General features: G+C 33.8%; 4 protein-coding genes across 6 annotated transcripts; 1 reads left to right on the top strand and 3 right to left on the bottom strand.

Annotated features, from left to right (window-relative positions):
* The first annotated feature begins 3,517 nt into the window (after positions 1-3,517).
* Positions 3,518-10,529, top strand: LOC120180595 (ran-binding protein M homolog). Of its 3 annotated transcripts, none has more exons than XM_039185907.1 (10): positions 3,518-4,006; positions 4,804-4,950; positions 5,082-5,174; positions 6,069-6,114; positions 6,259-6,329; positions 6,924-7,086; positions 7,314-7,382; positions 8,393-8,452; positions 9,370-9,465; positions 10,057-10,529. In XM_039185907.1, exons 1-10 carry the CDS (start codon positions 3,621-3,623, stop codon positions 10,315-10,317), a joined length of 1,392 nt encoding a protein of 463 aa, XP_039041838.1. In that variant the 5' UTR covers positions 3,518-3,620; the 3' UTR covers positions 10,318-10,529. The 3 variants fall into 3 exon arrangements, with proteins under 3 accessions (XP_039041838.1, XP_039041837.1, XP_039041839.1); XM_039185906.1 differs by having other exon boundaries at positions 3,520-4,006; positions 6,259-6,335; XM_039185908.1 differs by lacking the exon at positions 8,393-8,452 and having other exon boundaries at positions 3,520-4,006; positions 6,259-6,335.
* Positions 10,530-13,945: 3,416 nt separating this feature from the next.
* On the bottom strand, positions 13,946-16,258 carry LOC120180596 (30S ribosomal protein 2, chloroplastic-like). The gene is made up of 4 exons (XM_039185909.1): positions 15,909-16,258; positions 15,697-15,798; positions 15,040-15,339; positions 13,946-14,204 (listed from the first exon to the last, which is right to left on the bottom strand). Exons 1-4 carry the CDS (start codon positions 16,203-16,205, stop codon positions 14,166-14,168), a joined length of 738 nt encoding a protein of 245 aa, XP_039041840.1. The 5' UTR covers positions 16,206-16,258; the 3' UTR covers positions 13,946-14,165.
* Positions 16,259-17,465: 1,207 nt separating this feature from the next.
* LOC120180520 (transmembrane protein 18-like) lies at positions 17,466-20,566 on the bottom strand. The gene is made up of 4 exons (XM_039185835.1): positions 20,282-20,566; positions 19,330-19,435; positions 17,717-17,865; positions 17,466-17,622 (listed from the first exon to the last, which is right to left on the bottom strand). Exons 1-4 carry the CDS (start codon positions 20,420-20,422, stop codon positions 17,527-17,529), a joined length of 492 nt encoding a protein of 163 aa, XP_039041766.1. The 5' UTR covers positions 20,423-20,566; the 3' UTR covers positions 17,466-17,526.
* A 1,834-nt stretch (positions 20,567-22,400) lies between these two features.
* LOC120180518 (protein disulfide-isomerase 5-2-like) lies at positions 22,401-25,749 on the bottom strand. The gene is made up of 5 exons (XM_039185833.1): positions 25,358-25,749; positions 25,110-25,213; positions 24,579-24,949; positions 23,272-23,579; positions 22,401-22,782 (listed from the first exon to the last, which is right to left on the bottom strand). Exons 1-5 carry the CDS (start codon positions 25,571-25,573, stop codon positions 22,465-22,467), a joined length of 1,317 nt encoding a protein of 438 aa, XP_039041764.1. The 5' UTR covers positions 25,574-25,749; the 3' UTR covers positions 22,401-22,464.
* Positions 25,750-26,314: the final 565 nt, after the last annotated feature.

Genomic DNA, 26,314 nt, shown 5'->3' with positions numbered 1-26,314 from the left:
GGTGAAAGGGAAAACATGAAAAAGGATGCGGGAATTGTAAACTTTAAACTTTAGCAGCATTTGTAAACACAAACGCCACTAAAGTACGAGTCTATAGCGGCGTTTGTATAAAAATGCCGCTAAAGAACGTATTTATAGCGGCGTTTGAATAAAAACGCCACTAAAGTATGTGTCTATAGCGGCTTTTGTATAAAAACGCCGCTAAAGTACTACTCTTTTGCGGTGTTTGTATAAAAAACGCCGCTAAAGTACTACTCTGTTGCGGCGTTTATTGAAAATGCCATAATATATGAACCCTATTGCGGCGTTTTTATTAAAACGCCGCTAAAGTACTACTATGTCACGGCGTTTGTTTAAAAAACGCCACTATGGATGAACCTATTGCGGCGTTTGTATAAAAACACCACTAAAATACTACTCTGTTGCGGCGTTTTGTATAAAAACGCCGCTAAAGTTACTATTTTGTGGCGTTTGAAGTGTAAACGCCGTTATATGTTTAAAGTTAGTGGCGTTTACTCTCAAAACGCCGCTAAAAACGCCGCTGTATAACAATTTTGCTGTAGTGAATGCCTTCGATATATCATAAAAATGTTCAAATTTTTACTAAATTGCTTAATGTTTTGCGTATTTAAATTTAGTAAAGGGGGACAAATGTGTCATTAGACCAAAATATTATTACCCATAGTTTTCCTTCCGTCTGGAAATCATTTTTCAAGAAAGACCGAACCTTTAAAAAATCCCATTGTTATTCCTCTTGGTTAATACTTCTTGAAGCTGGCTCGGATCGGCTCGTCTAAGGCTCCGGTGGAGATGGAAGAGGATGGGGAGGTGGTACCGACTGAGCTCGACAGGGTTCTTGGTGGTGGCGCTTGATAAGTTGTCGGTGAAGTATACGGGCTTAAGCCTCTATGGCCATGATGTCGATGTGGTTCAAGCCGATAACCCGGTTCCAGTAAAGCGTCTGGTTCATTACTTCGAGATTTATGTGAAGGATGCTGGAGTCAAAGGGAGGACAAATTGCTATTGGATTCACGATGTGGTTCGAGATGCTAATGACATCTGTTTTTTTTAATAATTGTAATAAAAATAACTCTCAACCTCTAACATTAAACGTTTACGCTCTACATTTTCCCCTACTTTAATTATTATTTTCATTCATTCTCTCTCTTTCCCCTCCTCTTAGTACATCTGTTGCGGCAGATTTTTTTTTTGGTATTTGGCAATACATTTATACACTGATGTGAATGAATTGGGTCCGATGGGGAAAATTTTAGAAAACACTCCTATGTTGGTGTGGAATTGAAACAGGCTTATTTGCTATTAAGGGATGTATAAACTCTGGAAGTTTGCCCAGGAATACAGCTAAACATGTTAATGTCCATGGCATTCTATCCCTAGAACAAAAAAAGGGAAGAATTGCATATTATTCTACTTTCAATGAGATCACCCCGAGCCCCGAGCCGTAATGTTCAAGGTTTTCGTATCTTTATCCCTAGTCACGGATAATGTTTTGATAGCTTCATAGTCTTTCTTTATCTCTGTACGAAACAAACGGGTAATCATAATTCCTTTGCTTTAAAATTCAATATGATCAAAGGGTACGATCGAGTTGGATGGCCGTTCTTAGAAAGTATGATGCTTCATCTGGGATTTCATTTGAACTGGGTTCATTTGGTTTGTTGTGTGTCACTATGGTACAATATTTGACTTTGGTTAATGGGAACTCGACTGATGTATTTCAGTCATCTCATGGTTTATGTAGGGGCAATCCGCTGTCATCATACCCATTTCTCATCTGTATCGAGGGCCTTTTCAATTTATTTCGCCATCAAGCTCATTCTGATTTTGGCAATTTACATGTGGTCCAAATTAGTCGTAATGGCCCTACTTTACATCATTTGATGTTTTCTGATGCTTGTCTTTTTTTTTTTTGTAGTGCATTGATTATGGAGACCGACACTAAAACTTGTATTGCCATTAGTTTTGGAACTAGCTTCTGATGTATCGGTCGTCTTTATCACCTCCACAACAAACCCAGTTCTTGGTGCTTCTTTGGTGCATTTAGTGGGACCGAAGTTCGTAGATTCGGAAAATCATGTGTCCATTGTCAGCCTGTTTACACCCCTCGTGCTCTTATCTTTTGAACAGTGCCAACCTCCTGCTTGTGTCAAGATAGATTTTGATGGGGCTTTTAATCCCCTGACTGGTACTGGTGGTATTGGTTTTGTGATCCATCCATGATTGTTCAGGCCGTTATCATGTTGCAGATGCTTTCACGCTTGAGGCTCAAGCATGTTTTACCTCCTTGCGTTTTACAGCATGCAGGGCTTTCCGGTCTCTCGTTGTTGAAGGGGATTCAAGGTCGGTTGTACTCCGAGCACTCTCATCGCAACCAAAATTCTCACTTGGTGGTGTGTTCCTCGCTGCTATTCGTTGTTTGGGGTGCACCTTCACTTCTGTGACCTTCCACCATCTTCGTCACCAAGTCAATGTGCCGACACATTGCTCCTTTTTAAAAAAAAGCAAAGAAAAATAAAATCCTTAATTTTATTAATTATTTATAAAATTAAAATATATAATTTAAAACTAATGTAGAAAATATCTCTCTCTCTCTCTCTCATTAAACAAAGAGAAAGGTAAAATAAAGAAAATCCTTTCCTCCCTCAACAAGCAAAGAGAAAGGTGTAATACAATAAAATTGGACATTAAGAAATTAAATAAATTGGTTTAACTTATTAAACTAAAATTTAATTAATCAGATAGTTTAACAATTTAATTTGGATCAGAAAATTAAAAAAATCGATAAGAATTAATAAAAAATTAAATAGTACCAGAAAGTGGGTTAAATATATAAAATCTTTTTCTTTAAATTTCATTTTTAACAAAAAAAAATTAATTGTCATCGATCAATTTTTAATTTTATCAATATTTTTTAATCAATTAATAAAACTAAAAATAAATGAAAATACAACTCCAAAACGATTCAAAATTCGTAATACATGAATAAAATTAAGAAAATAAAAGGTTTCATGAACCAATTATCTGTTAAAATATGTTTATTTTATCAAATTGTCACTCAAACTTTTTTAGAATTATGAGTCCATTTAACTTTAAAACATGTAAATAAAAATAATAAAATACATAATATTAAAATAATAATACATTTTAAATTGAAATTTAATATTTATAAATAAATGAAGATTTATTTAAAATTAATAATATTTTTAGAGATTAAATTGATTAAAGTTTTAAATAATTTAAAATACTATTTACTTTTTTTATTTATTAAAAGTATGTATTTTTTTTATCAAAAGTGTCTTAATGCGTTTTGATTGATTTTTTTTCTTTGCGGACATTAATGATTTGGGATTATATAATAATTAAATTAATATTAGAGACTACTGGTTTTATAAAAAAAACTTTGAAGAACAATTTAATAAAATGAATATAGTTTAGAGGCCAAATGTTTTATTAGACCAAATAAAACGCCCCCATAGTTTTCCTTCCGTCTGAAAATCATTTTTCCAGGAAAGACCGAAACTTTAAAAAACCCCCAAAGGAACAAAAGGATAACTTAAAACGAAATTTTGGACTTTCCTTTTTCTTAATCTTTGGTAAAAATGAACTCCAGCCAGAGCAACAACGGAAACAACAACAGTTTCGATAGCTTAAGCCAAGATCTCGGTTTATACTTCTTGGAGCTGGCTCGGATCGGCTCGTCTAAGGCTCCGGTAGAGATGGAAGAGGATGAGGAGGTGGTACCGACTGAGCTCAATACGATTAATAGCTCGGCAGGGTTCTTGGTGGTGGCGCCTGATAAGTTGTCGGTGAAGTATACTGCCGTAAGCCTCCATGGCCATGATGTCGGTGTGGTTCAAGCCAATAACCCGGTTCCTGTAAAGCGTCTGGTTTATTACTTCGAGATTTATGTGAAGGACGCTGGAGTCAAGGGTCAAATTGCTATTGGATTCACCAGTGAAGGCTTCAAGATGCGCAGGCAACCGGGGTAATCTCTGGCTTTTTTCTTCTTCTCTGTTTCAAGATACTGTTGTTGAAAACCAGTTTTAATTGGAGTACTTTTCATTTGAAATAGTTTGCATTTGTTTGATGAATTGGGGAAAAACTGGAAATTAAGAAGAAAAAAAAAAGAAAAGCAAGAGAGAAAAATAACCGAGCGCTTTTCAGTTAGTTAACAAAGGAGCAAAAGAGAAAAAGAAAAGCAAGGATAGAGTGAGAATTAATTTCATTTGATGTTTTCTAGTTTTATCATTATGTATGATCGTTTATAGCTGCTTGATAATGGAAAACAATGCATAAGAAGATTAAATCCAGTCTGGAAAAAGAGGAAAGGGAGTTGCTCTTAGTTGAAGTGAAAGAGAACTGATCTTGTGTTCTGCCTGTTGTTCATTCAGTTCAACTGATTCTATGACTAGTTTTGATGAGAGATTCTGGATATTGAGAGAAGCAAATCTTCTCCTATGTCAAAGAAATGATCTTGTGTTGAGGGTCCCTATTTTTGGTAATTCAGTTAAATTACGCTTATGTCTTGTTTTAGTGAGAGATCCAGAATATTTAGATAAATGAATCTCCTTTTAGTGATTGGGAATGTGTGTGCATTGGGGGGGGGGGAGAAAGGAATGAATTCTCTCTTTTAATATTGTGGGAAACACAAGATTTTTAAAGAATGAAAGAAATATAATCAAGATGAAAGCTTTTAATTATGTAATACATATAAGAAAAATTTTATTTTTCGTAAATTCTTATATGTACACACTAAGTTCAAAGTATCCTTAACTGTGTCAGGTGGGAAGTAAACAGTTGCGGGTATCATGGGGATGATGGTAGGCTCTATCGTGGGCAAGCAAAGGGAGATGCTTTTGGTCCAACATATACAACAGGTGATACGGTTGGTGGCGGCATAAACTTTGCTTCACAGGAATTCTTTTTCACGTAAGTGCAGTTGTTCATCAAGCACTGTATTTAGGAGCACTTGTGGCTCAAATGTCTATGCTGCTTACATGTGAAGTTCTGTTCATTTCTGAAGATTCTCATGATTCTTTATGCTCATATGTTGATGCCAGTAAAAATGGGGCAATAGTAGGAACTTTTAGCAAGGAAAAGGAAATGAACCGTTGCTTGTTTCCCACCATTGCTGTCCACAGCCAAAATGAGGAGTATGTTTACCTTCTTTTATTGTGTATTTATATGAATTCTCTCATCTATATGTTGTTATAACTTACCCATATTTGCATTTGGCGAAATATAGGAATAATGGATATGCCATTTCTCTCTATTCCTTCCTCTTCAGTTGCATTTAATTGATACATTGAGGTTTGTCTATAATGAATGAGAAGTGATGGGTTAGTTATGACACCTTTTTTCCTGCCATTTTTGGCCTTGTAAAATTACTTTAAGGGGTAAAATAAGCTAAAAGTTGCCTGAGGTTATTCAAACTTATTTCATGATAGTGACAGTGCCAGAGTCGGTTTATATGGCTTCAATATAAAATTTTCAGATCTGAACAGAGCTTAAATGTGGCTTGAGCAAGTTAATAAATTATCAAGCTGAAGTGTAGTAGGCTTTTGCCAGACTCTGCTAAGCTAGTTTACAGCCCTATCCTTGGGCAATTGGTGCGCTATGTTTAAATCAAATATAACACAATATTGTCCTACTCCGTTAATAATGTCATGTATATTTTCAAAAAACTTGGCTTTGGAATGTTAAAATTAGGCTATATGTCCGAGGGGAAATTTTGTGATTAATGCAAAAGTGGCAGAAGTATGTGTTATGGATGTGACTTTTATATGCAATTTGCAAATGATGCTTATAGTGATTCTGTTATTTGAAAAATTAAACAAACTCTTCTCATTCGGTATGCTACTAGGTTGGCCTTTCTGATATGCTGCTTTGGTTGTTAAAAACACCTAAAATGCAATTACGATATATCTTATCTACTTTGGTTTTTCCTTACTACTTGCATTGATATTTATTACATAGTTTCATCATCATGCAATTATGATATTTCAAGTTTTTCTAATGAGCTTTTTTATTTATTTCAAAATGTGCAGGGTTCATGTCAACTTTGGGCAAAAGAAGTTTTCTTTTGATCTGAAGGCAAGTTATGCTTCCTTTTTCTGCTTGTAAATAGTCTAATTAATCTTAGTAAACCATGGTTCCCTCAGTCTGTCATTTTAACTGGTTTCTTAAATGTTTCTTTTCTGTATCTTCCTGTTTATCATCTTTGATGCTATATATCAGGAATATGAAGCTCAAGAAAGGTTGAAGCAGCAGATGACTATTGAAAATATGCCTCTACCTCCAAATATTAGTTATGGGTATTTTTTTTTCTCCTTCTGCTTTTATGTATTTTCTGTTCTGTTGTTTTACATGCCTGTCCATTGCAGTTACCTATTGGATGATTTGATGTTTGTGGTTAAAGAAGTATCTGAATTATTTAAATCTAGGCTACTGCTTTGATAATGTAACAGTTTCTGTAAAATAGAAACTTGTCCTCTAGGCAATGGTGGTAATATTAACTGCATGTTGTTGGTTCTTGATAACTGGTCTATCTTCTGCCTCATGTTACATCACAGTGTAATAAGGCATTGAAGAAGTCTGAAAGGGTTTTGAAGCACCAGAAGCGGTATGAGTAGAAGATAAAATATTAATACTTGAAGATATATGTGTCAGACTAAATCTAGAGAATAAAATCTTATGCATGCAAGTTACATGTGTTTGGCCCGAACTTGAGTTTAAAATATAAATTCTTCATTATGGAGCTGTTCATTTTATCTGCTGCTTTTTGGGTGGGTGTAAAAATCAACCTGAGAACTTATTGTTCCTTCACACTAGATAAGTTGTATAAATATGGTGTATTTGTATTCTAATTTATATATATATATATATTTAATCTTGTTCAACAGACTTGTTCGTGCGTACTTGCTGCATTATGGCTATGAAGATACACTCAATTCATTTGATTTGGCTAGTAAAAGCACTATCCCTCCTATCTGTATAGCTCAAGAAAATGGTTTTGATGATCAGGATATCATGTATGCGCTAAATCAGAGAAAGACCGTACGGCAGGTATGGTTTGATGATTCACATTTTTATATTAACATTATCAGTTATGTTTTTTTCTCTGGAGGGGCTATTCCCTTGATTCTTCTGATATAGATTTATTTTCTTTCCTATTACACGGAAAACTTGTGTAATCTTCCTTGTATACTTTCCTATTTCTTTGAGTTATCCATGTTATTGTAGCTGTTCTGGTTAAACTGAAGATTTTTTTTTTATTTTCCTTGCTAATGAAGCTAATCAGAAATGGTGAGATTGATGCAGCTATGAACAGACTCCGTGATTGGTATCCCCAGATTGTTCAGGTGTATACATGATTTGTCAACTATTGTTATATACTATAAATCAACTGTCTTTAGTGGACTGAATTATGTTGTTAATTAGTACGCATTGGTGAAGCAAGCATGTGTTTTTCTTTTAACATTATTCTAGAAAAAAATCTTTTTGTTCTGTTAGGACATCTCTCTAAGTTTTTTCCATTCAGATTCTATCAATTTTTGGCTTCGGTTTGTTCTTATTTTTTTCTTATCAAATCTAATGCTCATTGGAACCTTGAGTTGACCTGCATGGAATTTATAAGTTTTTTAATAAGATGGGCTTCACTTGTTGATATCAGGTCTGACATGCATTCTAGACCTGGGGCTTAGAACTAGATTCCAGCAAGTCTAGGGTTCAATCCCTGCATTTGCAAATTCCTGATTCCCATCCCATCTTGGCATTTGCCTCTACTTAATTATTCTTTCATTCATTCTCTCTCTTTCTCCCACCTTCTCTTTGTACGTCTATTATGGCAGGTTATTTACTTGTATTGGTATTTGGCAATACATTTATACAATGATGTGAATGAATTGGGACTGTTGGGGAAAAAAATTAGAAAACATTTTTATTTTGGGATGGAATTGGAACAGGCTTATTTGCTATTAGATGATGTATAAACTCTGGCAGTACCCAGGAATACTGCTAAACATGTTAATGTCCATGGCATTCTATCCGTATAACAAAAAAGAGGGAAGAATTGCATATTATTCTACTTTCAATAGGATTACATTAAAAATCCTATGTTCTTTCCTCAAGCCTTTAAGGTTGCCTGGATATTAGTCGCAGCAATTGTGATTTACGTTGTCTTGTAGCTTGCTACTAATTCCGTGATTGTTTTCAATTGCGCATAAGTTTTAATTGTAAGAAAAATGTTGAGTGGATTTAGTTGTGCTGAGGCAAGATTTTATTTCTGCTTGGTCATTTTTCCATTTACTTGATATAGTTAGACTTTTCTGGATTGAGGCATAATTTCTGTCTACTTACACGTTACATGCAGGAAGACAAATCAGCTGTTTGCTTTCTGCTTCACTGCCAAAAATTTATTGAATTGATACGGGTACATATTCTGTCCTCTTTCTAGTTAATACATCTTTTCTTTTCTTTTTTTACAAAAGAAAAAAAAAAAACTGATTACCAAAAAAAACACAGATCCCCCAGTTTTTAACATCTGATGGAAAATAGTTTAGTGGTTGTACATAGTCATCCATTTGATTCAAGTACATATTCTAGTTTTCAGTAGGTTAGGAGACATTCTGAATAGAACGCTACAAGAAATTCCATAATTAAATAGTTTGGTTATTCTACAAAAATAAAATAAAATCAATCTATTAAAGTCAATACATTAACAAGAAGGAGGTTATTCCTAAGGCAATCTTTTTCTCCTTCCGCTGATTAAGGAGCTTACCTACAAGCACCTTTAATCAAGAAGGAGGTTTTTAACAAGGCCTGAAATTCTTATAAAAAAAATACATTAACAGTTCTTACCATGCAGACAACAATTGAAGAGCCGTAAGCTCCAAAACCAAATGACATAACACGGCCTAACAGTTCTGTTGTTGACCTCATGTGATAAGTTTCTTATGCTTGTGTGCAGTAAATACCCCATGATAGGATAAATATAGTTGGTGATAAAAGTTTTTCTTCTCATCTGACACGCATGGGGTGCCCTGGTTTCTTAATTTTAGGAGGCCTCTCTGCCGTTGTTGAATAGTTTTAGATGCCTATAATATAAATTTGAATGGTATATTCATAATTGTATAAAAACATTGCGTTGCGTTCTTGATCTGGTTTCACAAAGAATCCTGAAGTTGCAGGCCTATTGTAAAACAATGATAGCATAACCTTTGGACATGGATTCCTGAACAACAGTTTATCCTTGTGTGTTTTTTACTGTATAGCGGTAAACTATATATCTGTTTAGTTTATTCTTTGTTTTACTGATGTGGACGAAAAAGATGGCACATTTATTTGTAGGTTGGAGCACTGGAAGAGGCTGTCAAGCATGGAAGGATTGAATTAGCTAAATTTTTGGGGTTGCCCGAGGAAAATTTATTTGATGCTTTAGTGATGGTAATCATAGGAGAATTCTTTTCTTAAAACTTTCTATCTGGACCATTGCTCTTGCTCCTAGAATGTATTAGATTATACTAGGGATGTGCCTTTTATATGCTTTATTTTAGCTTATGTTAACACCTGGACATGTTTTAGTTCACCGTAACTGCAAGTACAAGCTGATGTAATTTGTTTTTCATTTAGGTGCATTGTTTGAAGAACTATGTTTCAAGACTTGCCTTTTCCTGTTGTACTCGTTTTTAGGCAAATTTGACTAGCATCTGGTCTGGTGTGCATGCCTAGTTTCTTGCATTTATTTCTGAGCATTAGTGTATGTCATGATTGGACAATTTGGAGTTACTTTCGCTTCGACTCCATTTTTTTTCTTGAAAAACTGATGATCGATGTATACTTGAACATATTCGAAAAATTGAACATTCCTGCTTGACACATACATAGATGCAGTGTAACTTGCTTATCTGGTTTTTACAGCTTTCTGGTATGCTTTAATTCCTGTCCTTAGGTTGATCTAGTATCTCTTTCAACTAAGAAAATTAAAACCAGATCCTTGCAGCCGAAGCTAATATTTTGAGTTGGTTTTCTTGTTAGGACTGCGTTGCCCTGCTGGCATACGAACGTCCACAGGAGTCCTCATTTGGATATCTTCTCCAAGAGTCGCGTAGAGATGTTGTGGCAGACACGGTTAATGCAATGATATTGTCAACAAATCCCAAAATGAAAGACGTGCAAGGCTGCCTACAATCTTATCTCGAAAGACTACTCCGGCAGCTAACAGCTTGCTGTTTGGAGAGAAGGTTGGCGGAGGGGGGGCAGGGAGAAGCTTTTTGTTTGTCTCGGCACCTTAACTGATATAAATGTAAATTTGCATCCCTCGGCTGTTCTTTTCTTTCTCTCTGTTTTCTGTTGATAAAAATTTCAAGTGGTCATGGTGTCTGGTTATACAGAGTAGAGCACACCCTTCCCCGTAGGTTTCCAAACAAAAAAAAATGATTCTATAAGATGGGGTGTTTCTATATATGTTGTAAACTTTTCTTCATAAACCAAAGTCAACATTGCCTCAAGCACAGCACGTGAAATGGATTAGAAAGTTCTTATGGAACTAACCAAGTGTTGGGCTTGAAGAGTAGTGCCATACACGCCAAACTTCCTTTTCGAAACTACAAGATTTCTCAGGCTCCCATTAACCACACACACACACACACATTTCCTTATTATTCCCAAAGAATTTGTAACACCCCCATGTCAGAATTTATATATTCGACAATGTAATATTAAAAAAAATTCGAGTTACGAGTCCCGTGTTAAATATTTTAATACGTCAGACAGATTTGGATATAGAATAGACTCAATTTAAGGTTTTAATTGAAAAAATAAAAAAAAAATTAAAATTTGGTAAATGATTGAAGAAAAGGACGGCGTACTAATGGGACAAATATCCAAAATATGTGTCATCTTAAACCGCATATAGAGGGGGAGGAAATACGAACATGTCATCATCTTCGTGCACTATCCTTGTCCAACCGAAATAAAAATGGAAATCCATTGTTATTTCTTTCTACCTCATTGCCATTGGAATCAAGAATGAATCAGAGAATTAAAATTTTGCAATTGGCTTTAACAAAATGAGAAAGGGATTTTCATCCGTGAGTTTCATTCTTCGAAACCCAAGTATCCATTTGATTTTTAAATAATCGAAGGAAGGACTTGATATGTTGGATAAGCTAGAGTTTGAGTTCATCTGAAAGGGGTAAGAATTCATGAAACTTATATCCAATTTGAATGTGTAAATTCATGAAACTCATAGTTAAACACAATGATTAGAAATTTTAAAGGAAAATGGATAATCTTCAAAAGAAAAAGAGTGATATGTCTATGGACTAAAGCATTCAAAAACTTGATTTTATAGTTTGGAATGAATTTTAGTGCTAGTTTATATGTTCTTGTGCTTGATGTTGTACTTAGCTCTTAACCGATTAAAATTGGTAAATGATATGTTTTGGATGTCTTGAAAAGTATAAAATGTGTATACGAGGATAGATAGTCCTTTATTTTTTATTTTATTTTTAAAATGATACGGTAGAAAATTATAAAACAATTGATGTCGTCGTTTTACGTTCTTATTCCATTATATTTGGGTTAATCTGGAAAAAGAATAGAAGTATAAGGGTTAAAAGGAATACGATAAAAGTTTAAAAGTAAAAATAACTAAACCGATGAAGTTAATGGGTCAAAAATGTTATTCGGCCACTATTTATCTGTACATAACTAGAGAAGCCACATTTAGAAGTGCAGATGCCAGAGGCCACTGGAGCAACTGAATGAGAAGCCACGTCATCTTTGAACCAGCTGTGAGGCCACCAATCCCCAAGCTATCACTTTCCGAAGGATTCTGTCAAAGTAACTAACTCATCTGTAATCACCCAAACCCAACAACTTATATCACTAACCACTCCAATCAGGCTGGACAAAAGAGACTAGCAGGTCTGTCCTTTTTACAAATTTTAAATTCTCATATTATTTATATTTTTATAATAATTTATTTTATTTTTTTTAAAAAAATATTAAATTTATTTTTTAATATAAAATATTAGATTTCGATGTCAATATACAATTTGATTCGGATCGAATGTAGCAGTATGATAGAGACTACTCTGTTTGTAATCAGTTACTATGATAATATTTGTTTACCCACACCATATACATTTATGGGACTTTAGGGATGAGATTTGCGAAAGTCACAGTCAAGGTCTTGGACGTAAAGTGAGATGAGATGCAAATGACAAAAGGCGTTTACGTGTGTGACCCAAAAATAGAAAAGTTGAATTGAAAATTTAAAAGAAATTAACTTATGGTTGAAATTATGATATTATGGATTTAGAATCAAATTTGGAGGAATATATAAGCTAAAGAACTAAATTATAAATATGGAGAAATTAGGGATTAAAGTAGAAATTAAGTATAAGATGATGTGTAAAGTTTAAATAATTATTAGAGGGACTTGAATAGTTAAATTGAGAAAAGTTATATAAGATAGAGATCAAATTCGTAAGTTTTAGGAAAGTTGGTTAATCGAATCAAAATTCGGTTAATAATTTTTTTAAAAAAATCGGTTAAAAAAATTTTCGGTTCGATTAATCGAACCGAATTAACCAAATTTTTGCTTCGATTAATTCACTTAATAATTTAAAAAAAACCGGTTAACTTGTTTCGGTTAATAATTTTCAAATAAATTTTGGTTTGATTAACCAAACCGAATTAACCGATTTTTTGCTTCGATTAATTCACTTAATAATTTTTAAAAAAATCGGTTAATTCGATTCGGTTAATCATTTTCAAATAAATTTTGATTCGATTAACCGAACCGAATTAACCGAATTTTTTCTTTAATAGTTAATCGAACCAAAATTTATTTGAAAATTATTAGTCGTTAATAATTTATTTAAAAAATATTTTTTTAATTTTTGTATCCTTGATAAATCTTTAAAAGACAAATACAAATTGTTGTAGCTTTAAATCATTAGAGACCTTTGGCCCAATGGTTTGGGCGTATGTTCTATCCCTCCCATAAGACCCTGGTTTGATTATCCCTTGAGCACAAGATTATCCTTTTATTTTCATTTCAATTGATGGTGACACATGGATAGAAAAATTATTTAATTAAATAATTTAAAATTCATAAATAAAACATTTTAATCATATATTGACACGTGTCACGTTCTAATTGGATAATTAAATTTATTTAATTGAATTAAAATAGTGACTAAATTGATAGAATAAGGACCAAATATATAATGATGCAAATTTTATTAACGGACACGTCATCACCTCTGTTAAAAATTAACGGCCGGTGGTTTGATTGAATCAATTAAATAGTTGGGTGGTCTGATTGATTCAATTGAAAGTTCGATAGTCACATTGTTTTTTGACCATAGTTTAGTTGTCTCTCGTGTAATTTACCCAAATTTAATTTAATAAGATTACATCTTTAAATTTGACAGTTTTATTTGGATCATAAACCATTTAAATCATAGTTTATCACATTTCAAATTTAAAATATTTAAACTCGGAATAATTTCTAATATTATATTTCTTAATTGTATTTAAAAACATATTTTTATTAGTATATATTAGAAATAAATAAAGTCTTTTTTATATTTTAATTTGATAGAATAAATAAATAGATTAATACAAATTATTCTAAAACTGCCAATAAGTAATGATTAATAAATAGACTAAATTTAATTAAAAATAAATATTTAAATTATTATTATTTATTTAGATGTTTATTTTTTTTCCATCAAATTATGTGGTTAATATTTTATACTGTAATCAATTTTTCATATCATCTGTTAAAAATTATTATCATTCGTTAATGAACTCTTATTACCATATATGAAAACAGTAGTCATTTTTCTCTTAAAAACATTTCAAATTCATTTTGCTAAAGCCTGGATGGGAGAACCAGAAGAACATAAGGTTTAGGGGAAAATGAGATATTATAATAAGATGATGCATCAGCCTCCCAAATGAAATGTGTTTATCTCCAGCTCCACAACTAAGCTGCAGCCTCGTTTAATTAATTACAACAACCTCAGGGGCACTAACAACTTGGCATTTGCCCATTCAACAGAATCAAACAACCACCCTACTTTGCAATGGTTTCGAAATGGACACCGGATAAGACGTTGCATCCCATTTTACGCCTTGTTTACACGAATTTGTTGCCCCTCCAACATCTGCAATAACCAACCGTTTTATATCAGTAATACTTTACATCTTCACATCGCCCGTTCCCCCATAAACCTATGTTACTCACACTCAGGCATGAGTATCCGATACAAGCACTGAGTGTGACCAGATTTTTTTTAAGTTCTTCCGGGCATTTGGGAAGATCTTTGAAAGTCATATCAGCACAACCACGGGTAATTCAAGAAAAAGTAAAGAATCAGAGCAAGGAAACTTACTAGTAGAAACAGCACGAACTAAAGAGCCCATAGCATATATGAATATGACATCCAATTGTTACATGCATCTCTTTGGGCCATAAGTTGAACTAAACTAACACATGCATGCATAGCAGATTTGCAAAAGTGCAACAGCAGAGAAATATTTTAACAGATTGAGACTATCAAACGAAACAAAAACATTTGATCATTAAAAGGAATTCAAAATCTATGTTACTTGACTCGAATCACAAATCCGACACGTATATGTTCAATTTTTTCCAAGATTTTCATATGTTTGAACGCATCTGGATAACTGCCGGACATAGGTGTAGGACAAAGGGTACTTTAATAAAAATGCGGAGTCGGAGCAACATAGATTGCAACTACCAGAAAATCAACAGTTTTCCTAATACATTCATGAATCATCTGGAAACATAAAAGAGCTGCAAACACATTTCACAACAAAATGGATATACAAAAGTAAAAGGCATCTTATTCTAAAGGTTGTCAGCAAATGGCAAATAAATATCTCATTAATCCTAATACCAAGAAGAATTTATGAACATTTACCAATGCATACAACAAGGGTATTGCAGAAACAAGGCAAAAGTGAAGAATGACTTACTGCATTGTTAAAAGACGTGATAGCAGCTTCAACTTCCTCTTCTGAAGAGAATGATACAAACCCAAATCCCCCTGATTTGGATGTCCCTGGGACTCGTGAAACCTTGGCGCTCTTCACCTTCCCTTTCTCGGAAAAGAAATTCTTCAGTGTATCCGAAGTTACTGTCTTGGCAAGGTTTCCCACATAAACCTTGTGCGGACTGTCAATAAACTGGGTATCCTCTGCCTGAAGGACAGACAAATCCACTTGCGCAATAGGCTTTTCAGTAATGTTTACCTTTATCTCCCGCCCTCCAATTTGCTGGAAAGAAAAGAATATCACCATGAAAACCAGATACCAACATTATATGTTGTGTCTCATCATAATTTTAGAACAAAAATATCACATTTAGTTAATGAGCGAGCTGAAAATTTCAAATTCTCGTATAATTTAAGTTTTTTTTTATATTTTCTATTAATAATTTTATAAATTCAACCTCTAAAATTTTATAAATTATCTCCTTATCATAAAATCCTAGGTCGATCCCTGATTATCCAAGGAAAAAGCTTGATTATTACATAACTTTTTAAAAATTCTGTTGCTAAGTCATGCACTAAAACATGTTGAAAAAGTAATAACCCTACCAAACGTAGCAAAAAGCATATTGTTTGGGCTTACAGTTCCGTTTATTTTCTCTATTGCCGCATTTGCATCCTCCACGGTTTTCATTGTAACAAAAGCAAATCGGCGGCTTCTTCCAGAGTACTTATCATACATCACCTGGAAAAAAAAAAAGAACATAAAAAGGATTTTTTTTACATCCATACAAAAATCATTTTCATTTTCCATACGAAATTATTATGTGATATTATAGATAGAAAAGGAAGCACCTCTGCTTTTTCCACAGCGCCATGTTCTTCGACAATCTTTTTCAACTGGTCATTGTTTACAGTTCTGGGTATGTTGCCAATGTAAAGCCTCCTGTCGGCCTCGGAAGAAGGGGATGTCACCGTTGAGGTTCGCTCTTCTGCCGCAACGTACAACCTTAATTTTCTTGGACGTGAACTCAGTATGAGATTTTGGGGCAAATTGGGTTGGAGAATTTGGAGAGAGGATTGCTTTAATTGGGGTTTGGAGGAGAGTTTGGTAGGAAATGGTGGTGATATTAGAGATGACATTGAAGCCATTTTCTCTGATTGGGATAAAGATAGTATTGAGGAAAAGACGAATGTAAGAGCGGGTTTTTATCGCATTATCCACTGAAGGGCTTCGGCTTTGAGTCACATGCCGGCTTCAAATTGGGCTTAAGATAAGGTATGTTCTTTTATCGTCTGATGCAAATAATTATTTTATTTATTAACATTATATTCAATTCTTAAATAAATTATAATTATCTTATTTAAAAATTATATAAAAATATATAAACTAAAATATACTTGTAATATTAATAAATTTTTATTTTTTAAATTGGATTGATATGTAATAAAATATTTTTTATCTTTTAAATTGAATTTATAATTTTAATACCCTTTTTAAAAATATTTTTGTTACAATCAATTGATGACATTATAAAAATATTAAAATTTACGACAAAAGTTAAGTGCACATATTATTTTGTTCAGTAAGGCCCAATGCCTACTTTTGTTAGAACTATGCCTTTATGATTTTCAGTGAGATCCTCAAACACCAACTCCATGACCCATGTTGAAGCCATACATGCACAATGCAGCTTTCTTTTTAAAACAAAATTTGTTCATTTGATTTACGCAGCTCAACATTTTTCATTGAAAGTGATTTTGGCTTCCCAATTCATATGTTTGAAGAAAATTAAGACTTAGGAGCATCCAATCACCACGATTAGAAAATATTTAGAACATCTCGCCCACAATTACCATGATAAAATTAAGCAGTCACCATCTTGTGTTGTTTAGGAAAAATGTAAGCATAAATAATCGAATTTGGGACGAATCGAGCTCATTTTCCCCCAAGTAAATAAGTTGAAAAAAAGCTAACCAAATAAATTCAAGAAATTCAATTTTTATCTCGAATCAAACTTGAACTTTAGAAGTAAAGTTCGTGCAGCTTGAGTCGTGTTTCAAGCTTTGAAATTCAAGTCATTCTTACAGGAAATGAATTTTGAGATGCCATAATCGTCGCCTAAACAAAATCCAAATTACCACATTCCAACACCAAGTCATCTATCTCAGCCTATATTCCCTCAACAAACCTACCTACCACCATCTCAATACCAAAACTAAAACCTTCTAATATATCCTTAATTTAGTATAACCAGACACAACAGACAAAATAAACTTAAAACTTGAAATAGAAAAAGGAAATTTAACTTCCGAATCCTGAAAGGAGAACTAGATGCAAGGGAACAATTCTACATTTCAAAAGAGGTAAACACCTTTCAATATAAGAAATAAAAAACAAAAATAAGAAACATAAGAAGTATTGCTCATGCTTATCACACCGAAAGTGGCAGTAATGCAACACCTGACAATTTCAATCCTGCTTGCTACGAGCAAGCCTTGCACGATGTCTAAGCTCTGCCTTTTTCCATCTAACTATTAGGTAACACATTGAGAAGAGACTATTTATCTGCAGAAAGTAGCTGATGTTGATGTTTAGAAAGAAAATACATACATATATATAAAATAAGTTTAAAGAGGGCACAGAGATCCTGAACACTGACCAAGATGATGATTGCAATAATGAGAAGGGGACCAGACCAGAGTACCGACAAGAAAAGTCCACTCCGATCAAAATAGTTTTGTTTAGCAAATTCCTTCCAGTTGTCACCAAGGAATCTATTCAGCGACTCAGCAAAATAAACACCAAGCACTACAAGACATAATCAAACAAATAAGCTACAATTGCAAAGAATATTCAAAACAATTGAGCTAAAATATTATTTTTACATTGCAGATATTTTTGGCGATGCATGTAACACAGCAGTGACTAATCTGTCACAAAGAAAGCAATACTTATGTCCTATTGTCCAGACGTTCATCAGAATCCTGCTCACTGTTTCGGAATGCTTGATAACATTTAAACGCTTCAATATTGAGTTACAGCTGGGTTACTCAGGTGAGTCCTACTTAGTAAGACTTCTTAATCAAAATTCCCAACAACCATACAAAAAGTGAATAAAAATATACAGGATTAGTAACCTACAAAGCAGAAGTTATAAATTTAATGATTTCAACTATTTTCTCTTGTAACCCCTTCAATGGCAAGATGACCTTCATCCCAAAGTTTCAGCTGTGTTTCTACTTCACAGATTCCAAGCATGGTATAAATATATTCTTGACCACACTACATTTCACCCCCCCATTTATCTGACTTTACAAATGACTTTATTGTACATAATTTAAAAAGATTTCCAAAATGGGAAGTCCTATCTTGGATCCCCTACTTTATGTCCCCCCTATATAGTTGACTATCTAGCCTAGAAGTCTAAATGCTAGGAACAAACACGGAACGAGGTGCACTAACCTTGCATATGGAAATTGACAGGGTTGTTTCACTTATCAAGTTATCTATCATCGTTATCCAAATTCTATTCAAAATTCTTTCCGGTAAAGATCATCCATTCCATTGATGTCTTCTCAAAGACTAGGCTTCTATTTCCAAATCGCCAGCTTGGCATGCAATATTGCTAAAATTTCTATGACGTAAAACAGGAATTCTAATATATTTAAGCCAGTTATAGAATGAAACAACTACTTTTTGCTTCATAATCAATTTGTTTCTGCCTATCGTTTCATCATTTATGCATCTCAAGCACTGACCATTGTTGGGACTAGTAAGATATGCAACTTATCACACTCTCCCTCTTATATGAAGTATATGTATAAAATAGAAGCATCAGCTTGTATCCTTCTCACCTTTGGAGTTTAAGATTGCAAGAAACAATATCACCTTTTTAAGTAAGACAAAAGTGTAAATGTTCTTATATAGCCTTGCATTACTAATTGAAGGTCGAGTTGAGGGAACATCGTTCACTAAAAGAAGCTGGTACTTCTAAATATTGTGGAGCTGCTAAGTTCCATTCAATATCCAAGATTAACAATCAAGCTATTGGGCTAACTATAATCAGACCGCACGGACAGTATGATATATTAACATGCAATGTACCTATGTCCTCAATCATTCAACCACAAGAGAGAGTTCCTTTGAGAAGCTTCACATTTAAATAAAGCAAGTAAAAAAGGGATTGATAAGGGACTACTATAAGTAAGGTGAGAGTTCAAAATACTCATATATTGATGATAATTGAAGATAACTTAGAAACAAGAAACTTACATGCCAGAAGGAACAAAGACATCTGGAAGTTATTATTCTTCCTGGACAAGATTGTTACTATCAGTAAGAAAACATGAAATCCAAGCAAGCATATTAACCATGGTTCCTGCCAAAAGGGGGAAAAGGTTAGGGAATTGTTACCAATAGATGGTGGATCAAGTCAAAATTTGTGACCCCCTCTCTCTAACAGCACAATAGAGAGGATTGTAGCATTATTAGAAAAAATCTACGATGATGTTTCCATATTATTAATAAAGACCATGCCTAAGACTTGATGGTTGTTACGTGGATCAAGAACTCAAGTAGGATCAAGTCAAAATTTGTGCCCCCCTCGGCCCTCTCTCTAACAGCACAATAGAAAGTATTGTAGCATTATTAGAAAAATCTACGATGATGTTTCCATATAGATTATAAACACTATGTCTAACACTTGATGCTAAACAGCAAGTCAATGGCCTTAAGCATCCTATTTGAAGAGTTTTGTACTTTCCATTACTGACCACGTGCATACAATGAAAGCTAAAAAACTGTTCGAAAACAAACATATTAAAAATGCTCAAGTAACACAAGTTGAACTCATAACTCAGACATGACATCTTTAGTTTGCTAACCAAATATCAGCGTCAACATAGAGCTGTGAACGATCTAAACTCAAGAAACCGCCTATAAACCGAACAGATCACATAAAGAACTACACAAAGACATTATTCCAAGTTTAAACTTGGATTTAGCATTGTTCCAATCACCGATTAAAATGAAAATTCGTGATTCTCAAATACACTAACATTTATTAACATTCACTTTGGTTACTGAGAAAACGCTGAAGATAAAACAATGAAACACTCAAAATCTCTAAATCTCTCTTCACCCATCTCCTGGAGCTAAACTTCACTCGAAATTCCGGGGAACGAATCAGAAACTAATAAATAAAGAGAAAATAAAGGAGGCGAACCTTCCAGTCGATTGCATGGAAGAACCCCATAAAGTTATCATAGGAGGGCCGTAGGCCCGAGCGAAGCTCCGAGGATAGCTTCTGAACTAGATCCGCCATTAAATCCATGTGCTCCTCCATAGCTGATCTCAGCTCTTCCATTGCTCTTCTTTTATTTCGAACAAATTCAGATCTCAAAAAGAAAATAAAAATATCAAACAGTGAGCAAATGACGATGAGATTGGCAGTGTTTGCGCTTATATCATCGTCATTTGAACTCTCTCTGGACTTTAGACGAATAAGAAAGAACGGTTGCGGTTGTTCTGGGTTTATGTCCATTGACGGAAATGTCCTTGATAGTTTGGTACAAATATGTTTACGTCCTTCGGATGCTGTGTTGACTGTTGAGGCCAAAGTTAAATAGTAACTAAATTTTATTCTCTATTATTTTACTTATCATATTTTAAAAGTTTTTAATTTAATAATTAAATTTTATATATTTTTTGTCACTCTACTGTTAACACTATATATTAGTGTTATGACATGGTTTATTTTAATATCAATGAGAGAAATACGTGGTTTATTTTCATTATAAAACCACAACCCCCCCCCCTCTCTCTCTCTCATTGCCCCCATTTTTGTTTCGTTTTTTATACTAAAACGTAAGCTACATTGGTCGTCACATGTTTTATTTCCTTTTAAAAAACCAAGGGTTTCTTTCATTTTTTTTAAAGAAAGCGCCATTTTCGACCATATTTTGTTTTAAGGGGAAAACGCAATTTTACGGGGATGGATCATATTTCACCAAAGTTGCTGATTCCGGAGTCGTTTCAAGTGTAGCGAGATGATATCACAAGCCAACTCGGTTTGATATGGGAGTTGATCAAAGCACCATTGATAGTTCCTTTGCTGCAACTCGGTGTCTACATTTGCTTAGTCATGTCGCTTATGCTCTTCATGGAGCGGGTTTACATGGAAATAATAATTATTTTGGTTAACCTTTTCTGAAAAAACCAGAGAAGCGTTGCAAGTTTGAGATGATGTCGAACTCGACAACTCAAATTTCCCGGTCGTTTTAGTCCAAATCCCAATGTTCAATGAAAAAAGTCAGTATGTTTCTCCCCTGTTTTGGTATTCTCATTTCTGGGTTTTAGAGAGAGAACAAACACGATTCAAAACCACTGCAAACGCCTCCATCATGTTAGTTAGTAACATCCTCATCATTCACAACTGAGCTCGATTAAACATAAAATTCATAAATGAAATTAAATGGAAACCCAAATTTCTTTAAAAAAAAAGGCTAATTGAAATCCAACTTCCAGACTCTTATACCAACTCATATAGTCGTAGTTTTGTTTGTAGCCAATCATAGACACAACCTGATCTTGCTTGCTTATGCTTCCGATTTTCTCAAGCTCTTGAGCTTCTTCGATTGTATTTTCTTTCAAGATTCAGTGGTTACTTCAAGAACAAGATGGTGCCCGTTGTTCGCCTCTAACCCGGTTTTGCCTCTTCACTTCAGTCTCTCGTTTCTCCTCAGCTGATACTCCTCGTAAAACTTGCTGAAACCAGTGTTCTTTATATCCTCATTTCCATCCTAACAAAAACCAAAGCGAGTCTCATGGCAGTGAAGAAGGCTGAGGATAAGGTCGGTGGGGTTCGGGGTAGTCTCATGTGTTTATCTTTTTGAAGTTGAGACAGGGGTTGGGGTTTGCTCTTTCACAATTTTTTTAATTATGCGGTTATAAAATTAACGGTAGAATGACTAAAAAATTGATATATAAAATTCAGTTATAAAATTCAGTGAAATAGGAGAGAGAGAGAGAGTAAAATTTAATTACTAAATTTGTAACTTACCCATTTAATTAAGATAGCTTCTAGCATACATGATTTTTTTAATTAAAATTGAATTTCACTAACTCTAGCGATACCAATTTATTTTTAAAAAGATAATAAAAATAAAATAATTACACAATTTGAAGAATAATTATGACTTAATTAAAAAAATCCAACTCCTAAAAGTTTTATACCATTAAGCCAAAAAATGATTATATAGTAGCAAATATCATAAAAGAACTACAAAATAAATTTGGTCTCTTCTCTTTACAAGATGAAATGTTATAAGATTGAAAACACTTGTACTTTAGCTTTTATCTCTTTATCAATAACTCTGTTCCAAAAGCATCCAAAGACATGCTTCACTTTTAATCTTCTTTTTTCCGAGCTTCATGCTCAGTATCAGAGCTTTCGTCGTCAGAACTATCATCATGATCAATGTCTCGGTGAGTGTTAACCCCACGAGATTCATCGTCATCTTTGCTTAGGCTTCGAATAAGCATCAACATTGCAACCAAAAATATGACTATAACCAGAGCTCCAATGCCGATTGTAGACATCATATAGTCCTTGAATGATGCCCCTTCTATCATTTTCTTTTCTGTTCTTCCTTCCCTATATCCTTCCAGGAATCGTGAGATTTGAGACCCTTGATCTTCTTCGTCAAGGCTTTCATAGCCAATAACCTTCCACAACATGCAGAAGATGAGTCAATGTCTGCTATTTTTTTAAACGAATATCTTAGTTGAAAAAATAAAAGAGAAACAAACTACTTAAAGTCAACCGCCATTGCTCGTACGGAACCCCAAAGATATTGAGTACAAATGTATTAAAAATTGCTTCAGGATGAAATTTTTAGGGCTCATGGAAAAGAAATGGTGAAGTTCCATGAATTCAGGAAATCTGAAAGGAAGAGTGATCAAAGCTGATAACCCTTTATGAACATCAGCAATGCTGATATCGATAACAGTATTAAGAAAATAAAAATGCAGCCTAGAACTATGATGATGCACGAGATTAACATCCATGTACCACCAATGATAAATTAAGCAGTATTCAACAAGATAACCAGTTACCCTCTATCTCTATCAATAGCACTAAGAACTAAACAAAACGAATTCCGTTTACCTATAGCATTACGAACTAAGCACAATGTTTGAAGAGTTGAAACTTACTGAAAAGTACTCTTCATCACCATTCCAGATTATCAGTTTCGGAAATTTTTTATTCTTATTGGCACCAAATGAATCAGCAAACTCTTTCCACTGTTTAACTCCAACATAGCCAAATACCAAGTCACGATTTGCAGAGGCAGCAGCCTTCAATAACTTGATCAATTTCTGTGATTTCTCTTCATTTGCATCCTCCATAATTGTTAAGACAATTTTTCTATCATCGAATCTTAATTGACCGAGTGTTTCTTGGTTCATGGGCACAACTAGAGGGAGCAAATTTTGCTTTATAAAATCCCCCAAAAATTCATCTGCGTCATTGAAGCAAGAAAAGATAACATTATGACTAGAAAAATTCAAGCATTAGAGAAATTTTAACATGAAAAGATAGCATATGAAGGCAAGTTGACAAGAGTATAAAACTTAAAAATAGATCAAGACCATCGTACTTACTCACTGGCAAAGCTGGGGCATCAGTCGATCCAATAATTTTGAAGTTTAGCAAGAACTTGACTAAATTGTTTTGTCATGAGCTAAACCCAATAAGGTCGAAAAAGAAAAATGGGTAGACTGATTCATGACGTTAAACATTTAATCCGGATTAGTTAATGGATGTAGAAAAATGTAGGCAACAAAGATGGAGGAATACAAGAAATGATTTATTTGAATGTATGCACAAATGATAGACCTGTCAACATATGAGCACAATGGACCAGGGAAACCGAAAAGAATGATTCAAAGAAGTTTGCAATGACCATAAAAGTTTATGCATGAAAAATTCAACATACAGGAAAGCGGTTAATATTCACCTGCCATTATCTGTGATTTATTTTTCAGCTATAACTTATAGCTAAGTTTGCAAAAGTCATTGTCTAACACATGAACACGAGAATACGACCTTCAAGGACCCTCTAATAAATGGAAAAACCTCATCTGACACTCATACTAGTTTAGTACTAGTATTGAATAGCACATGCTATTTTTCATTGTTCCTATATAACAGCCAAACCTAAGGCAAGAAGCCTAGATATCTGCTTTTTTTCTTATTTTTCCAGTTTCCATTTGAGTTTTAGATTAATAAACCAACCTTGAATCATAACCACTATAAATTCTTGTTATAAAATCTAGCTCAAGTCACACCAATCAAATTTTTTCGACTATTAATACTGATTGAAATTAAGGAATAGACTAAAATAGATGACAATGTCAACGGAATGATATGAGATTGAAGGCAGGCGATAAGGGCTTGTCACTTGAGAAGATTTTAGTATCAGAACTATCGTTAATCTTTGATAACCAACTAAACTAACCTTCAAATGGACCATAGAAAATGCTCTGTTCATTATAACTTGGATGGAGAACCACCAAAGCAGGAACTTTGTCAAAGTCATACAGCACCATGGCATCCTCGGAGAAATCCTTAGCAACGGAAAACCATGCCCTCTTTTTATACTTGATGGCTAAATGAGATATCACCGTTTCATTCAAGCCAAAACCTAAGTATATAGGAAATTCAGTACCAGCTGCCTCTACAAAATCACTAATGGTGGAGTCTGAACCGAGAATAGAGACATCAGGAGCGACAAATTTCTTGAGATAACGAACAAGTAAATCCGGTTTCCTTGGCCCACGATAGTCTACAGGAACACCATGTATAAAGAGCTTGAGTGTAGGATATCCACTGCAAAATTAGCATTACATTATAACTATTATCAACTATTAATATATAAAACTTATCGGGTGAAAAACGAATTCTAGCTGGGCATGGGACTAATGAGTAATGAATGAATGAAAATCAAATTTAAAAGTGAAGCAGAAACAACAAGGCAATAGTTACTTACTCAATCTCGTATTTACGAGCAAGAGTGGTGAATCTGTCAGCATCTAGTTTAGCTATCACTATGGGATCCTTTAATCCAGCAAGAATTGGGGCAGCCTTATCTAACTGCAAACCAAGAATCACAGTTGGAATATAAAATTCAAGTCCCTGAAAATCCTAAAAGGAAGATTCGATCTCCAAGCCAAATATAAAAAACGGCCATAATTTCAAAGAAAAAATTGAAAGCCCAAATTTCAGAGATAAGCCAACCTGGGGTGAAAGGCGTTTGCAATGGCCGCACCAGGGAGCGTAGAAGTCGACGAGGATGTAATTGAAAGAGGAAATAGCGGAGTCAAAGTTGGATTCGTCCAACTCCAACACTCTCCCATCTAATCTACCCTTGAACTGATTAGCTGAAGAACAAATTGCTGGTTTCAAGATGCATAACAGAAACTGCAAGCCGCACAAAATCGTTCGCCAACCCATCTTTCCAAACAAACTTGGACTCGCTAAAATACGAAGCTGTTGATTTATGGGTGATGATGAAGACTGAAGAGTTGACAGAACACCATCACCAATAACCGATCACCACCGCAATGGCACTGGCAGGATTACTGTTTCTTTGGTTTTTGGTCCACAGGTTACAGCTACAAGTTTATGACTTTTTTTAATCAAATCTACAAGTCTAAAACTAGAACGACTATGAATAAGAAGGAATATATATATATACAAGTCTAACCCATATATATATATTATTTGAAGTAAAAAAAATATTTTTAAATTTTATTTAACAATATTATAGGTGAAACGATAAAAGAATGTATATATATTATTAAATATGTGTAATGTGTTCGATTTTTAATACAAAAAAATCTTAACAATTTTATATAAATATTATATAAAAATTATATATTAATACTATGTATTCGATAAATTATCAATAATTATTTACATTACATTAATATTTAAAGAAAACATTCATTTCTGTATAGCCGTTTTAAATTAACACATCAACTCGTTATTACATTTTATTATATCATTTCCTTTTCATAAATAAATGTCTCTAGTGTATATTCAAAATAAACTGCAAGTGTCATCGTCTTGCTTGTTCTTATTTTCTTCTTTCTTTGTTTTATTTTCGTTTTTACATATTCTTAAAGCATTGATTTTTATCTACTTTTATGGTAAGTTTGTTCTTCTATTTCTATGACACAATTTTCTCTATCG

The sequence above is a fragment of the Hibiscus syriacus genome, unplaced genomic scaffold (genome assembly GCF_006381635.1).
Source record: "Hibiscus syriacus cultivar Baekdansim isolate YM2019G1 unplaced genomic scaffold, ASM638163v2 tig00112498_pilon, whole genome shotgun sequence".
NCBI lineage: Eukaryota > Viridiplantae > Streptophyta > Magnoliopsida > Malvales > Malvaceae > Hibiscus > Hibiscus syriacus.
This window is presented reverse-complemented; position numbering and strand designations above follow the sequence as displayed.

Excerpts from the sequence above, each read along its gene's own strand:
- LOC120180595 (XM_039185906.1), top strand. The coding sequence starts at position 3,621 with ATGAACTCCAGCCAGAGCAACAACGGAAACAACAACAGTTTCGATAGC. Across the intron at positions 4,951-5,081 it reads TCACAGGAATTCTTTTTCAC|TAAAAATGGGGCAATAGTAG; the intron begins GTAAGTGCAGTT and ends TGTTGATGCCAG. Across the intron at positions 6,336-6,923 it reads CCTCCAAATATTAGTTATGG|ACTTGTTCGTGCGTACTTGC; the intron begins GTATTTTTTTTT and ends CTTGTTCAACAG.
- LOC120180596 (XM_039185909.1), bottom strand. The coding sequence starts at position 16,205 with ATGGCTTCAATGTCATCTCTAATATCACCACCATTTCCTACCAAACTC. Across the intron at positions 15,799-15,908 it reads GCGCTGTGGAAAAAGCAGAG|GTGATGTATGATAAGTACTC; the intron begins GTGCTTCCTTTT and ends TTTTTTTTCCAG. Across the intron at positions 14,205-15,039 it reads TCACGTCTTTTAACAATGCA|ATGTTGGAGGGGCAACAAAT; the intron begins GTAAGTCATTCT and ends TGGTTATTGCAG.
- LOC120180520 (XM_039185835.1), bottom strand. The coding sequence starts at position 20,422 with ATGGAAGAGCTGAGATCAGCTATGGAGGAGCACATGGATTTAATGGCG. Across the intron at positions 19,436-20,281 it reads TCCATGCAATCGACTGGAAG|GAACCATGGTTAATATGCTT; the intron begins GTTCGCCTCCTT and ends CCCTTTTGGCAG. Across the intron at positions 17,866-19,329 it reads GTCTTTGTTCCTTCTGGCAT|TGCTTGGTGTTTATTTTGCT; the intron begins GTAAGTTTCTTG and ends TATGTCTTGTAG.
- LOC120180518 (XM_039185833.1), bottom strand. The coding sequence starts at position 25,573 with ATGGGTTGGCGAACGATTTTGTGCGGCTTGCAGTTTCTGTTATGCATC. Across the intron at positions 25,214-25,357 it reads GCAAACGCCTTTCACCCCAG|TTAGATAAGGCTGCCCCAAT; the intron begins GTTGGCTTATCT and ends CTTGGTTTGCAG. Across the intron at positions 22,783-23,271 it reads GTGATGAAGAGTACTTTTCA|GTTATTGGCTATGAAAGCCT; the intron begins GTAAGTTTCAAC and ends ATGTTGTGGAAG.